Source organism: Maniola hyperantus, chromosome 27 (genome assembly GCF_902806685.2).
Source record: "Maniola hyperantus chromosome 27, iAphHyp1.2, whole genome shotgun sequence".
NCBI lineage: Eukaryota > Metazoa > Arthropoda > Insecta > Lepidoptera > Nymphalidae > Maniola > Maniola hyperantus.
Window position 1 is genome coordinate 1,903,473 of NC_048562.1, and position 17,001 is coordinate 1,920,473.

The 17,001-nt window shown below is 38.2% G+C and overlaps 1 protein-coding gene across 1 annotated transcript in view; it reads left to right on the forward strand.

The window, feature by feature from the left end:
- Positions 1-17,001, forward strand: part of LOC117994802 (segmentation protein even-skipped-like) — a 37,081-nt gene that overhangs the window by 12,743 nt on the left and 7,337 nt on the right. Inside the window, exons 2-3 of the mRNA XM_034982762.2 lie at positions 3,792-3,855; positions 4,767-4,899. Coding sequence (XP_034838653.1) covers positions 3,792-3,855; positions 4,767-4,899 — 197 coding nt within the window. The remainder of the gene's footprint in view (positions 1-3,791; positions 3,856-4,766; positions 4,900-17,001) is intronic.

Genomic DNA, 17,001 nt, shown 5'->3' on the forward strand with positions numbered 1-17,001 from the left:
AATGGCGACCTCGCACAACGCGGACCCCTCGCTAGGTGGACAGATGACATCAAACGAATTGCAGGCAGCCGCCGGATCCAGGCGGGCGGCACAAGACCTCTTTTTCGGTGAATTATTTCGAAATCGTGTCGGTCAGTCAGTGTTTCAGCGCAATGCTAATTATACGAGTAAGTACAAAGACGAGTGAGTACCTCAGTCATGAAGTCAACACATTATTTCAAAATATGTACAATAAGTACTTAGGTATAACGAGTGGGTGGTGTGACCTTTTTGTGACAGCATTCGGAATGTTTTTTTTTTATTCCGTTACAAGTTAGCCCTTGACTGCGATTTCAATTGGTGGTAAGTGATGATGCAGTCCACGGTAGAAAATAAAAATAAAATCTGTTTAGGAATGTACAGGTAAAGCCCTTTCATATTATGATACCCCACGGTATACTTTAAAAAATTATAAAAAAATTGTGATGTACCTACCTAACCACAAATTCACGGTTTTCAGATTTATTCCTTTACTTGTGCTATAAAACCTACTCATACCTACCTACCAAATATAATGATTCTAGGTCAACGGGAAGTATACCCTATAAGTTCTTAAGAGAGACACGATGGACAGACAGACAACGAAGTGATCCTATGGTACGGAACCCTAAAAATACAAATTGCCTTGGGTAACTTCAAATTATGCCAATAACTTCATGATCGTAGGTGGGATTAAAATTTAAAATCCCCAAAATCAACTCCGGTTTTGGAGGTTCATACTACTTTCAAACCTCAAATCCGAAATTTCAGACATTAGGTACCTACTTATCATAGTTTCGAAATAAATAAAATAGCCAAAAACCGGCCAAGTGCGAGTCAGGCTCGCGCACCGAGGTTTCCGACTACAGTCGTATTTTTTCGTCATTCTGCACAGTAATTCAATTCCTAACTATGATGTATAATAAAAATAAATAAAAATCTGTTTTAGAATGCACAGCCCATTCATGATATCCCACTTGATATAGTTATTTTACTCTAAAAATTGAAAATACTTATTATAAGTTCATGACCACAATTTAATTTTTTTTTGTGTGATTTAACCACAACTTTCACGGTTTTCAGATTTTTCTCCTAATGACTGCTGTAAGGCCTACCTACCTGCCAAACAAAATTCTAGGTCAATGGGAAGTACCCTATAGGTCTTTTGACAGACAGACAGACAGACAACAAAGTACGGAACCCCAAAAAGTTTTTGTGGTTGATAGATCAATAACACCTACATTAAAACATAAAAACCATACCTACCTACAACGAATCTATTATTAGGTACCTACCTACTGTAATAAAGTGCTTAACTTTCAAATTTGAAGCACACCGGAAGTTACTTATATCGAATGTCTTAATCGAGCGGCCATTACGTTAATAGACCATAGACAAACGTCAACGTCAAACGTGACTTGAAAGCGTTTTCATCGCCCAGTGTCAATAACTTGCCGCGCTTTTTAAATTTAGAACCACTTCAGCGCCTAATCAGATCTGTAAAGTCGGCGTTCGGTGCTACTTTTTTGTTATTTTTTTTTTAAATTGAGTCGGCACTGGACTGTGGGCTTTCGGTTCCTTTGTGTTCCGTGTTTATAAGCGAAAGAAAGATAGGTACTCATATGAACACATAAAGGAGCATGGGAAAATATTTAATTAGACAATAGCTTATTTGTGTTTGTTTTGTGTTAATGTACTGCTTTTGAAGCGCTGGGCGAGCAATTAACACCTACGGCTTGGGGCTTCTGGTTTCCGAACGAAAGAGTATTTTATGATAAGTCAATCTTACATCGAGTTCATAGTGGGTAACTAATTAGTTTTTAAAGCCGCAAAAATACAGTACGCGGCCGAAAGTAATGTACATCGCACATCGGCCTTTAGAATGACATTTCGGCTTTGTAGAGCGGTGTCTCTGTCACTCATACCTATTTGACGTTTTGTCGGTCTCAACGATAGAGACAGTGCTTTACAAATTTGCTATATCCTTCTACAGGTCGATGTAGGTACTCATATCCCTAACTAAGTAATATTATCTTGGAGTGGCCGAAAGATTGTCGATGTTTTTCATTCGTTCACATAAATTATTGTATAATCAACAACTACCAGCTATGCAATGATACGATCCCGGTCTTTTGACATAATTCAGTAAAAAATATTATCTACACCCATGCTTTAAATCCTCTATAAAAGATTCTGAAACAGTTAGCTTATTGCCAACATTAAAACACCCAATGACGTAAAAACAAAGGAGTGTTATTATGAAATTCAGTACAACATTATAACATCCGTTTGGATGATATTATAATGGTTATTACGTCATTGGGTGTTTTAATGTTGGCAATAAGCTAACTTTTTCAGAATCTTTTATAGAGAATTCATATTATGGGTGTAGATAAAGTCTTGTATTCAACTGTTGTTAGTTTTAAATACTCTGTGCCTAGTTTTCATACGTGTGTTGTGGACATAATTTTTATTATAAATGTTAATTTCTCATTGGAGACTGCTTTGGTTTAAGTGTTTTTATATATATACTATCTATTTATTTAATTGTAACTGTTTGTCTCTACAAAAAATAAAAAAATAAAAAAAATAAAAAAAAACACTTTCGTGTTTTAATACCTACCCATCTTTATACAACAGTTGCATAAATAACTATAATAAGTAGTGCCTGCCTAGGGCGCTCTCGGCATTTAATCCGCCTCTGCCTGTAGGTAATTTTCGTCCCGATCATTCCGGGAGCGAGCTGCGGCCTGCGAGTCAAATCCGCGCTCTTTCAGATTTTATTCCACTCTTACATCATTGGGGTTTAATTATGCTTTAAGTACGTTTTAAGCGGTGTTCTTTGAACACAGTGCCAGTAGCTGATGTCTAGACAAAACAGTCATTAAGATAAACGGATGCTTAAACATCCAAGACTCGCCGTGTCAAGTGCTTATACTTATAACCCTTTAGAACCATTCCTTCTAACCGATAACTAATTATTTATTGGTATGGAGGACGGATCATAAAATTACTAGCTGATGCCCGCGACTTTGTACGCGTGGATTTGAAAATCCCGTGAGAACTCTTTAATTTTCCGGGATAAAAAGTAACCTATGTGTTAATCCAGGGTATAATCTATCTCCATTCCAAATTTCAGCCAAATCCGTTTAGCCGTTTTTGCGTGATTGAGTAACAAACGTCCAAACATCCAAACATCCAAAGATACACACTTTCACATTTTATAATTTTAGTAGAATATAAAAGGAAAAGATGGCTGACTGACTGACTGACTAACTGATCTATCAACGCACAGCTCAAAGTACTGGATGGATCGGGCTGTTTGGCACGCAGATACCCATTATGACGTAGGCATCCGCTAAGAAAGGATTTCTGAAAATTCAACCCCTAAGGGGGTGAAATAGGGGTTTCAAATTTGTGTAGTCCACGCGGACGAAGTCACGAGCATAAGCTAGTCTTCTAAATATATAAAAGGATTGACTGACTGACTGATCTATCAACGCACAGCTCAAACTACTGGACGGATCAGGCTGAAATTTGGCATGCAGATAGCTACGAATATTATGACGTAGGCATCCGATAAGAAAGGATTTTTGAAAATTTAATTGTACTAAGGGGGTGAAATAGGGGTTTGAAATTTGTGTAGTCCACGCGTATGGAGTCGCGAGCATAAGCTAGTTAATATATAAAATTCAAAGTAATTGTAATATTTTCATTAAAGAGTAATAAAAAAAATATATATTTTCGAGTAATTATATGTTGTTTGTCCACAGAATCGCTCAGTCCTCAATCAGAACAAATAAATACCTCCAACTCCGCACCAGACCCTAACATAAGGTAGGTTGTACCTAAATCATCATGATTATCCCATCGCCGGCTCACTACAGACCACGGGTCTCCTCTCAGAGTGAGTAGAGTGAGAATGGTTTTCGCCATAGCCATGCTGGCCATGTGTGAATTGGTAGACTTCACGCACCTTTGAGAACATTATGGAGAACTCTCAGGCATGCCGGTTTCCTCACGATATTTCCTTCACCGTTAAAGCAAGTGATATTTAATTAATTAAAACGCACATAACTCCGAAAAGTTAGAGGTGCGTGCCCGGGATCGAACCCCCGACCTCCGATTAGAAGGCGGACGTCCTAACCACTAGGCTATCACAGCTTATTTTAAATACATATCAAAAATTGCGGAACCGGCAGGATTCAACCCACGTCTTCTGGGTTTCCTCTATATCTCCCACTAATAAGACACAGTTTACCACTGCGCCAGGGAGGTCGCCAAAAGGCTTCAAATCAAATTAAAGACTCTAAATTTTAGTGCACAATACAAATTTAAACAGTAGGCTCGCGACTGTGCGCTAAAATCACGGGTTTTACCATCTAAAAATTAAATTTAAAACTGTCAAACTGCGTCTGTCCTTTTCATATTACATTAGTAAGAAGATGATGCGAATACTCTAAAATTAGGTTGTGCTCAGAATCAGTACCAATGCATTGCCTAATAATTTTAAATACATATCAAAAATTGCGGAACCGGCTGGATTCGAACCTGCGTCTTCTGGGTTTCACGCCCGACGCCTTGACCGCTAGGCCACAGTTTCGCTTACTGCCAGTGACGGTGATATGCATGTTCACACAGCACTGAAGCGACTGTCAATGCCATCTAGTAGCGACACTTTGCAGTTATCTTTTTTGCTTAGTTGCAATTTTTTTTAAAGTTTTAAATGGAATATTTATCTTTCTCAGGAGATATCGCACAGCATTCACTCGGGAGCAACTGGCGAGGTTAGAGAAGGAGTTCATGAAAGAGAACTACGTGTCAAGACCCAGGCGGTGCGAGCTAGCCGCACAGCTTCAACTGCCTGAGTCCACCATCAAGGTAAGAAAATATAATATAATAGGTACCTACCTACTATTAGCACGATCCTGGGAGTTGGTTAAATGAAATGGCTTTGAAGCCTCAATAGCTCAACCGGTATAGGAGTAGACTGAAAACCGAAAGGTCGACGGTTCAAGTCCCGCCCGTTGCACTATTGTCGTACCTACTCCTAGCACAAGCTTGACGCTTAATTGGAGGGAAAGGGGAATATCAGTCATTTAATATGGCTAATATTCTTTAAAAAAAAAATCCCAAAGGAGGTTTTACATCAAGTCTAATAATTCTATTAACAAAGAAGTTTTGCGACTAATACGGAACAAAGTAAGCTCGTATCACTTAATGCACATTCTTTACATAACCTACGAAACAAAACAACATAAGAAACTATGTGAAATCACAATAATGCATCATGCAACCGACATTTTAACAAAGGTACTGCGAAAGACGCCATTTCAAGTCAGAGGCGGCAAAAATCATCTCCAACACAGAGTAATAACCCTAAATTTAGCTATGCATAAAGCATAGAACTTTGATTCTTCCTAACAATACATAGTACATTCCGCGATACATATACAAGGTGCTAGACATTGTCCGTAACATCCCGGCTAGCAAGGTTAGGACTCATGTGTTGATGTACTAAATTATGAGGGTATTTAAGGGCGTGGGACATATATACAGATATGCAACTAGCGTGGCCCCCTCAGTCCCTCTCGCTCAAGCAGAGGTACTTGTGAAATGTTATTCCTTCTATTTTCCGTTCGCTTCGGCTATTGTAGCCTAGTATACTGCAACCCACCACTGCAAAATAACTTCAAAAACAAAAACAACAAAACAAATCAATTATTTCTTTCAGATACTTGAGTCAATATAACCTTACTTCACGTTGTTTGCCAAGATCTCACGTACAAATAAAAACAATACATATTGACAAACAAACAAAAAAGTGGCCACGGTATTAAGGACAAAAAATAATCATTTTGTCACGTTCTAATAAGAGCTTAAATGCATTTAGCTATCTCTCTCTAACAGTAAGAGTCACTAGGACTAATTCTACAGGTACATATTTATTCTGAGAATAGAGAATGAGAGAGAAAATTGGACTATAGATCGCCTTGTCAAAGTGAGTTGATTTCAGCCGGGCTATCTGAAAGTTGTCAATCGTTACGAAAGGCTGTGTCATTTCTGTTAGCTGTCAGTCAGTTCTAATTGAACTGTGGTCGGTCTTATTGAGGTCACAACGTGGGTGACCCGCGACTCAATTTGACGAAACAGTTGTGAAAAACACACAAGTTAATTTGACAATGAGTGCTGAAATTCTGTAACATCCCGCCATTTCAAGCTTCCTACGCATAATCTTGAGTTTAAATTTTTAGGGCTTTTGTGTCATCATCATTATCATCATCATCAACAACAACTGATAGACGTCCACTTGTAAGGATCCAAGGCCTTGTACGAAACCCTCGGTGCGCGAGTCTAACTCGCACTGGACCGGTTTTTAGGGTTCCGTAGTAAACAGGGAACCCTTATAGTTTCACCATGTCCATCCGTCTGTCCGTCCGTCCGTCCTCGGTTAATCTCAGAGACTAATAGTGCTAGATATCTGTAATTTGTCATGGGTATAAATACGGAATACCTATAAATCACGCCGACAAAGTGATAAAATAAAATTGTGATAAATATTTTTTTTAGGGTAGCTGTAAAGTGGGGGTGAATTTTTTTTTCTCGTCTACCCCATATACGTCTACACATAGTGTGGGGTATCGTTGAATAGGTATTTTAAAAATATGTATTTGTAAAATATGATGTTTTAAAGTGCTAATTTTTATTAGAGTCAAGTGTCCCCCCCCCCCCCCCCCCCTCTATCAGCCAAATGGTAGTATATAGGAGGCCCGTTTGTAGAAGTGAACCGTGAAAAACCATGGAATCCAAAATATCCTCAATATTTATAAATAAAATAAAAGCACTATCCTAGATCAGCTATAATAATTATTGTGACTACGGAACCCTACACTGCGCGTGGCCCGCCACGCACTCGGCTGGTTTTTACGGGTAGTGACTTGACTAGTGATGAAAATAATGTGTGTTACCTATATAATTGCAAGATACCGCTTCTTTGTATCAACTGAACGAAGCTCAAATTGCTCGCGGCAACTCGTTTCATCGATTCACACGTTTGTAACATGATTCTGCGAATTAGCGGTCCGCTATAAAGCATAAAAGCCTTGGTCAGACACGACGCGGAGCGGCAACGACAGTAACAAGTAAGATAACTATAACAAGTGTAGTGTCATATTATGAAAGGGCTTTACTTGTACATTCTAAAACAAATTTATATTTATGCATACTATTTGATTTATTGTGCAAAATGTCGAAAAAAATACCCGTGTACGGAACCCTCGGTGCGCGAGTCTGACTTCGCACTTGGCCGGCTCGTTCGCGTGGAATTAAGTTTTAAAATCCTATGTAAAATCCTTCTACGGTATGCAAGCTATTTCTGTATGTACCAAATTTCGTCAAAGCGGTTGAAGGAATGGGCCGTGAAAGGCTAGCAGACAGACAAACAGACACACAGGCAGACATTCCGAACCAGTGGTAGATGCATTTGACGATACAAAAGTACCTACTTGTAAAAGTTTAATCGAATAAAAAATATTTTTATTTATTTATTTATTTATACACTTTTGTACTTATAATACTAAAGGTATGGATTTATTTATAAACTCGCTAAGCGGTCTCATGCGTGAACTTAATAATTTTAAGCTAAGTCAAAGTTAGTAGGTACCTAGTACCTACGCTCTATAGATCTACGTTCTAGTCGTGTTGGAAGCGCAGTCGTCACGCGTTGTATATGGCCAGGGCTTTAGGGCGATGGAAATTATTGTGTATCTAATTGAGGCATCATACCTCTTGGGTAGTACAAAGAGTTTATTTGTACAGCCAATAGCTGCGGTATAGACATTATAAGGTCATAATTACACGAATCGTACCAATCGGTCAAGTGCGAGTCGGACTCGCACACGATGGGTTCCGGATGGCACTTTTTAGGGTTCCGTACCTGAGTAACCGTGAGTTTGTGGTTACATCCTGACGACCTCCCTGGCGCAGTGGTGAGCGCTGTGGTCTTAATAGTGGGAGGTCCCGGGTTCGATTCCTGGCAGGGGTTTGGAATTTTATAATTTCTAAATTCCTTGTCTGGTCTGGTGGGAGGCTTCGGCCGTGGCTAGTTACCACCCTACCGGCAAAGCCGTGCGGCCAAGCGATTTAGCGTTCCGGTACGATGCCGTGTAGAAACCAAAGGGGTATGGGTTTTTTTTTTATTTATTTTTTATTCAGATACAGGTTAGCCCTTGACTGCAATCTCACCTGGTGATAAGTGATTATGCAGTCTAAGATGATATAATAAAAAAATGGTTTAATAAAAAACTGCCATACCCCTTTCAGGTTAGCCCGCTATCATCTTAGACTGCATCATCACTTACCACCAGATGAGATTGCAGTCAAGGGCTAACTTGTATCTGAATAAATAAATAAAAATCACACAAAAAAAATGTGTTCATGAACAAATAAATTAGTAGGATGTATTTTCAATTTTCATAGTAAGATATCTATTATACCAAGTGGGGTATCATATGAAAGGACTTTACCTGTAAATTCTAAAACAAAGTAATAGTTTTTGATTTATCGTGCAAAATGTCGAAAAAATACGATTGTAGCACGGAACCCTCAGTGCGCGAGTCTGACTCGCCCTTGGCCGGCCACAAAATGACGGTTTTCTGCTATTCTCAGGTATGCAGGGATGCTGGTTTTCTCACGATGTTTTTCTTCACCGTTGAATAAATTAATTTCATTTCATTTTATCATAATTTATTTATTTACGAAAAAGAAAATCGGTGACTAAAAATGATTTTTAATATCTATGTAGGCAGAAAGATACAGTCAAAGTAATTAAGGCAGCTCAGTTCGGTGCTTTCTTCATACAAACGTAGGAGGGAAAATACAACAATATTCGATATTGTACGCACAAAACTAAGAATTATATCGATTTATCTCGTCTTTATCTAGGTTCAATGATATCTAAAACATTGAAAAAAATATTGATTTAAAAGTTAGGAGCCTCAAAAGATTCCTATTTTAACACTAAATTTATGACAACTTTGGGCGTAAATAAATAAGATTAGGGATATGAAAATTCTAAAAGAATTTATCATTACACGTAGTTTATTTATTCATTAGTTGAAATAACTTTACTTTGCAAACCTAAATTCAGTAGTTTTTTCTCAAAAATACTTTTCCCAAACTACTGTTCAACCCTTTTCAAGCGCTTGATTTCGGTTAAAATAATCATGCCTCTCACCCCAAAACATTAGACACCGCGCGGGTGGCGGAGGGAAGGGCCAGCCCAGCGGCGCGCGGCTGCGCGTGTAATATTGTGGTTTCTATGACGACGAATGTTGTTATTGATATGTTTTCAAAAATAAAAGTCGTAATTATTTTATAAAATTACTTTATATTTATTAATAAGTTAATTCGTTTATTCCTCTCATAATTCAGTGGCTATGCAAATGTGTAGAAGATTGAGTAGAGTCAATAAGTCCTTCAAATACTTATTGCATTTTGTACATTGACCTCTGGAATTTGAACTTTGGACACCAATTTTATTCATTGGTTTATTGACCTGACTTTATTGTTGAGGTTCTAGTAGGGATACCTACTCGTGTGGTCCTAGTACAATAGGTAAGTAACTTTGTTGAGTTATTTATTTTATCTAATTTAAAAAAACCGGCCAAGTGCGAGTCAGACTCGCGCACCAAGGGTTCCGTACTCAGGTATTTTTTTGACATTTTGCTCCATAAATCAAAAACTATTTTGCATAAAAATAAATAAAAATGTGTTTTAGAATACACAAGTAAAGCCCTTTCATATAATACCCCACTTGGTATACTTATCATACAATGAAAATTGAAAATACTAATTATTTTTTCATTAACACACTTTAATTTTTTTTTGTATGTTGTAATCATAAATCTACGGTTTTCGGATTTATTCCTTTACTTGTGCTCTAAGACCTACGTACCTACTAAATTTCATGATTCTGGGTCAACGGGAAGTACCCTATAGGTTTGTGTGACAGATACGACAGACAGACGGAGAGACGGACAGACAGACAGACACCGAAGTGATTCTAAGGGCCCTTTTTTTCCTTTTACAGTACGGAACCCTAAAAAGGTACCTGTATATTATGTATAATAATATAGGTAGGTAGGTACCTACCTGTGGTGGTATTTCTTTGTATTTTTAGGGTTCCGTACCTCAGCAGGAAAAACGGAACCCTCTGTCTGTCTGTCTGTCTGTCCGTCCGTTCGTCCGTCCGTCCGTCCGTCGGTCCGTCTGTCAGTCCGTCTGTCCGTCTGTTCGTCTGTCCTCCTGTCCATCTGTCCATCTGTCCGTCTGTCTGTCTGTCGGTAGGTAGGTAGGTACCTACCTGGTGGTTTTTCTTTGTATTTTTAGGGTTCCGTACCTCAGAAGGAAAAAACGGAACCCTATGTCTGTCTGTCTGCCTGTCCGTCCATCCGTCCGTCCATCGGTGCGTCTGTCGGTCCGTCTGTCCGTCCGTCCGTCGTATCTGTCACACAAACCTATAGGGTACTTCCCGTTGACCCAGAATCATGAAATTTAGTAGGTACGTAGGTCTTAGAGCACAAGTAAAGGAATAACCGTCTAAATAACTGTCCGTCTATCTGTCTGTCTGTCTGTCTGTCCGTCTTACAAATAAAGTACGCAACGTTTCGTACAAATAGTACTTTTTATTTTATTTTATTCAGATACAAGTTAGCTCTTGACTGCAATCTCACCTGGTGGTAAGTGACGATACAGTCTTGCTTACGGCTATTTCGGATCGGGAATTCTTGGATTCAGATTAAATGCAGTGCAAAAAGAGCCAAAGGCTTATATATTATGTCAAATTATTATCATTAGGATTCCGTGCCTCAAAAGGAAAAAGGAACCCTTATAGGATCAGTTTGTTGTCTGTCTGTCTGTCTATCTGTCAGTCTGTCAGTGTGTCTGTCAAGATACCTGTACGGTACTTCCCATTGACCTAGAATGATAAAATTTGGCAGGTAGGTAGATCTTATAACACACGTAAGGGGAAAAATCTGAAAAGAATGAATTGGTGGTTACATCACAAAAAATAAATAAAAATGTGTTCATTAACAAATAGTTAGTATTTTCAACTTTCAAGTAAGATTAGTAAACCAAGTGGGGTATCATATAAAAGGACCTTACTTGTACATCAAAAACAGATTTTATTTATTTTTATCCATACCTACTAATATTATAAATGCGAAAGTGTATCTGTCTATCTGTCCGTCTGTCTGTCTGCTAGCTTTTCACAGCTCATCCATTTAACCAATTTTGATGAAATTTGGTACAAAAATAGCTTGCATCCCGGGGAAGGACATAGGCTACTTTTATGAGGAATTAGATTTAGTGGATACCGCTATTTTTCTGGAAATAACGTTAGATGCGAAACTTCAATGGGGCTCTCATATAAATAACTTATCGAACAGACAGTTCTGCCGCATATGCGGTAAAAAAGATTCGCCAGTTGACAGACATAGAAACGGCGAGACTAGTATATTTTAGTTACTTTCACAGCATTATGTCATATGGCATATTATTAGAAAAGAAAAAGAAAGAAAAGAAAAAACTTTTATTTTTTAAAGCTGTACCACACATAGTAACTACGTACCACACGTAAACTAATTGAAAAATCCTATTACATTGTAAAAGATTATTTAAATGATAAGCAAGCTTAGGAATGAGTTGCTCGGCTTTGTGATAGTTCAACCCATCAACCCATCGCCGGCTCACTACTGAGCACGGGTCTACTCTCAGAGTGAGAAGGGTTTTGGCCATAGTCTACCACGCTGGCCATGTGCGGATTGGTAGAATTCACAGACCTTTGAGAACATTATGGAGAACTCTCAGGCATGCAGGTTTCCTCACGATGTATTCCTTTACCGTTAAAGCAAGTGATATTTAATTAATTAAAACGCGTATAACTCCGAAAAGTTAGAGGTGCGTGCCCGGGATCGAACCCCCGACCTCCGTTTAGAGTAACAATGTGACTCGACGGGAATTTTATTTGACTGAATATGCACTTTTCCGGGATGCTGAATTTGATAATGACATTTATTTTCAAATCCAAAATAGCAGACATGCACTTTTCACAAAAAATATAAATAGGTGTCGTTTTCAGGGTTTCCAGGATGCTGGTTTTGATAATGACATTAATTTTTAATCTAAGATGGCGGGCCAGCACTTTTTACAAAAAATAGACGTTAGTGTCGTTTTCAAGGTTCTCCAGGATGGTGAATTTGATGATGACATTTATTTATTTTTAATAAATACTTATATATTATACTTCTATTTTAGTGGATCACGGGATTTTCTTTGGCAAGGAAACGACAAAGCAAAAAATCGAATTGAATTAGATTATGATACTATCACACCGTACCATTTAGAGCCAGCTTCTGAAAGTTTGACACTGTGTTTGTAAGTTGATATTATTTAGATACTAGCTAAAGGCCCGCGACTTCGTCCGCATGGATTTCACATTTTTCAAAATCCTGCGGGAACTCTTTGATTTTCCGGGATAAAAAGTAGCCTATGTGTTAATCCAGTTAAGAATCTATCTCCATTCTAAATTTCATTCAAATCCGTTCAGTCGTTTTTGCGTGATTGAGTAACAAACATCCAAGCATCTACACTTTCACATTTATAATTTCACTAACTGCCCTGGCGAACTTCGTTCCGCCTAACAGTCGATTCAAATTTTTTAAATTTTTCTCTCCGTAAGAACCATCCTCGTACTTCAAGGAATACCTATTATAAAAAAAGAATTAGCGAAATCGGTTCAGCTGTTCTCGAGATTTGCGATGACATTTAGTGATTCATTTTTATATTATAGACTAGCTTATGCTCGCGACTTCGTCCGCGTGGGCTACACAAAATTTCGAACCCCTATTTCACCCCCTCCAGAGTTGAATTTTCAAAAATCCTTTCTTAGCGGATGCCTACGTCATAATAGCTATCTGCATGCCAAATTTCAGCACGATCCGTCCAGTAGTTTGAGCTGTGCGTTGATAGATCAGTCAGTCAGTCAGTCAGTCAGTCAATCACCTTTTTCTTTTATATATTTAGATTAGGATAATATAATTATTATGTTACTAGCTGCCCCGACGAACTTCGTACCGCCTACAGTCGATTCTTTTTCAGGAATTTTTTTAAATTTTTCTCTCCATAAGAACCATCCCCGTACTTCAAGGAATATTATCAAAAAGAATTAGCGAAATCGGTGCAGCTGTTCTCGAGATTTGCGATCAGCAACACATTCAGCGATTCATTTTTATATAATACTAGCTGATGCCCGCGACTTCGTCCGCGTGGATGTAGGTTTTCAAAAGCCCATGGGAACTCTTTTATTTTCCGGGATAAAAGAAGGCAGGTCATGCCTGTCGTAGAGGTGATGGCCGTTGGAGCCGGAAAGTCCTTGAGTGGAGACCGCGTAGGTAGGCAAGCATAGTGTGGGACGCCCTCCAGCACGATAGACTGACGATATAAAGAGGCTGGCGGGAAGTGGCTGGATGAGGAAGGCTGAGGACCGGGTGTGGTGGCGCTCTTTAGGGAAGGCCTATGTCCAACAGTGGACGTCCGCAGGCTGATGATGATGGAAAAAATCACGTTGATCCGTTGCACCCCCCACACGTCCCTATCCGCCTTCTCCTGTCTCGCTGGCGAATAAGTTTGGAATAGAATAGGGATTTGATGGAGTGCGTGGATTTTTGTGAACGGAGTTCAATCATGTAGTCGTGGTTTGGTACAATAGTAAATGGTACAATATTAATTCACCATCAACAGTTCCTAAAAACCCATAGATTAGGAGTGCAGTACCCTGCAGCATCAGTATTGAAGAATTGGAACTTGAAGTTCAATAATGGTATATATGTTTGGCATCTACAATATTATTTCACAATCAACAGTGGCTTAGGAATGCAATATCCTGCATCATCAGGGTTGAAGAGTTGGGATCTGGAGTTGAATCATGAAGTCGTTGCTTGGTAGGTACGTAAGCCAGAGATAGTTTATTCTAAGCGTAACTTTTATACCAATTCAACATCGACTATTCTTTGAAAAGAGCAACCGCCGAGTTTCTTGCTGGTTCTCCTCGGTAGGAAAGGCATTCCGAACCAGTGGTAGATGCATTCATTATGAACACTTCCTGATAACTCAGGCGGGCAGTAACCCTGCAGCATCAGGATTAAGGAGTTGAATCTAAAATTTTGTATGTGACCACCACGAAAACTTTTTTTGTTGATTTAAAAAAAATTGGAAATCGGTCCAGAAACATCGAAAAAATCGATGTAGAAAAAAGAACCACCTCCTTTTTGACAGTCGGTTAAAAACCGATGACCTTGAAATATTTACGGAACAATCTTTAAAATATCCCCTTTCTAACAAAAAAAGAATGAATGAAATCGGACTACGCGTTAATGAATTACAACTCAGTATACATTTTAACTTTCATCCCCTCTCCTACGGGAACCATGCTGAATTTCGGGATAAAAAGTATCCTCTATTCTTCCTCATAGTATGACCTCAAATCGTACCAAGTTTCATTGGAATCCATTCAGTAGTTTCAGCGTGATGCGCGGCCGTGATACAGACAGACAGACATACAGACAGACAGACAGACAGACAGACAGACAGACAGACAGACAGACAGACAGATAGACAGACAGACAAAAATGAAAAAAATTACAGTTTTGGGTTCAGTATCGATTATAGAGTGCCCTCGAAAAAAAAATTTCAAAATATCTTCAATGTACAGAATTTGACCTGTTACAGTTTTATTATAAGTATTGATAGAGATAGAGATTTACTATTTCTTGTCAGATTTATCAATGCTGAATTATGTTGTATTTTAGTGACTCAAGACATTCCTTTTAGAAGAAAACAAGGAAAATAACATGAATGTGCCCAATATACGTACCACTGAAATCCAACATTATGCTGCAACATTCAATTCCGTACTAAATATTGAAAGGTCTACCATACCATACTTGTAAGTTGTTATGCTATGTTTTTTGCATACATTCTATATAGATAATACTCACAATATATTTATGTTGATTGTATGTTTATTAATTCCAGAAATGAAATGGAGAGCTTCAATAGTTCTGCGTCGAATCTTTCTCTAATCATCATCAATCAATCATCTAATGTGACTGTTGAAACAGAAAATGATACATATTGTGTTTATGTGTGTAGTGGGCTTTTAGAGAGAAATTGAATTGTACCTACTACTTATAAAAATAAAATTTTCATTTTTGAGATCAAAGTGGAATTTATTTTGACTTTTTTATACACAAGTATATATAGTTTTTAGTCGCTACTAATAGATAAATAAGTGTAGGCAACAAAAGTTATTTTCACAGACAAACGAATGTGTAATCATCTGTTCCTAATAGGTAATCCGCCAGCACAGAGAATTCAACTCCTAGAGTACGCATATACAAGGTTTTACATGAAAACAAAATCGTAAAATGTTGGCGGGGGACAGGGGAGAATGCTTGTGATTGGTGGACTGACTAATCAAAACAATGTGCGGAATGAGGGTACCGAACGTGCGTGGGTGATGATTCATTTAAAATTCCGTGGGATCACCACGATATAGCAATGCAATTCCTTAGGTACAGCATCAGGGTCGAGAAGTGGGTCTTCGAGTTCAATGATAAAGTCTTTACATGGTAGATATAGGTACCTACCTCCAATATCAATTTATAACCGACAGTTTCAAAATCCCATAAGTTTTGGTGGTCATGTCCCCTGCAGCATCAGGATTGAGGAGTTGAAATCCAAATTTTATATAGGACAATGTTGCAAAGTTTCTTTATCAATTAAAAAAAATACGCAAATCGGTACGCAAATCTCGGAGATTTCTGTGTACATAGGTAGAAAAACACAACTCCTTTTTTTAAAGTCGGTTAAAAAAGTATCCTATGTTAATCCTCTACTTGTCTGTAAAAGTCCCGTCAAAATAGGTTCTGCCGTTCCGAAGATTAGCCCGTTCAAACAGACAGACAGACAGACAGTTTTTAAAAACGTTTGATTCAGCTGTTATGGTATAGTTCAAATAACAATATTATGAGCTTGCGGTAGTTATTTCGAAATTACAGACAGACACTTCATAGAAGTATGGATTTCTATAATATATACGAGTTGTTTATACACGCTAGGTAGAGGTAGTAGTTACCTAATAGGTATGTATGTAAGTGAGATTTTATAGTATTCATCAAAAGATAAGTAGGTAATCATTATCATTCAAAAAAAATTAAAAAAAAATTATTTCAGTAGGTAAAACAATTTCACATAGTGCGTAGTAATTGGGACCATCCCAGTAACTGTTTTAGTATTGCTACGAGTATTCGTGGCAGGCGACCCCGCTCTTCCATAAAATCTTATACAATAATAATTGAAATAAGTAGTTCCTTCATAAATCATATATTTACTAAAATTCATCGGTGACACCTGTCCAACTGCTATCTGTGTGCCATCATCAGTATATCCGGACGCTCTGACTCTCTGGACTGCTCATCACTGAGTCTATCTCTTTCTATCACAATGTTAGGTGAAATAGCATACAGGCTACCCACGTGGGCCGACTAGTTCGGACGTGCATCCTGCGTAGCCTTAATTCCACATTTAAAATACAACACGCCAATTTAAATTCAAATTCTTTACAAACACTGGCTGTCCAGTCATAATGTCAATTATCACTTCGCCTTAAAAAAAAGAAAACGGACAGCTTAAAAATAAAAAAAAGAATTGTTTATGGCTCATTCGAATTTTACATCCACGCTAATTTGTTGCCGTGCGTTAAAAGAAACCGAATTATTCAGTAGCTATACGACTCTAATGAAGATTAATACCGAAAAGAATGCTCTTACTTAAAAGTGGGATCGATGTTATACGCTATGGGTTCCGTACAAAAGGAGATGGACAAAAATTGTATAGAGGCGTGCCCCAGAATGTACAGAG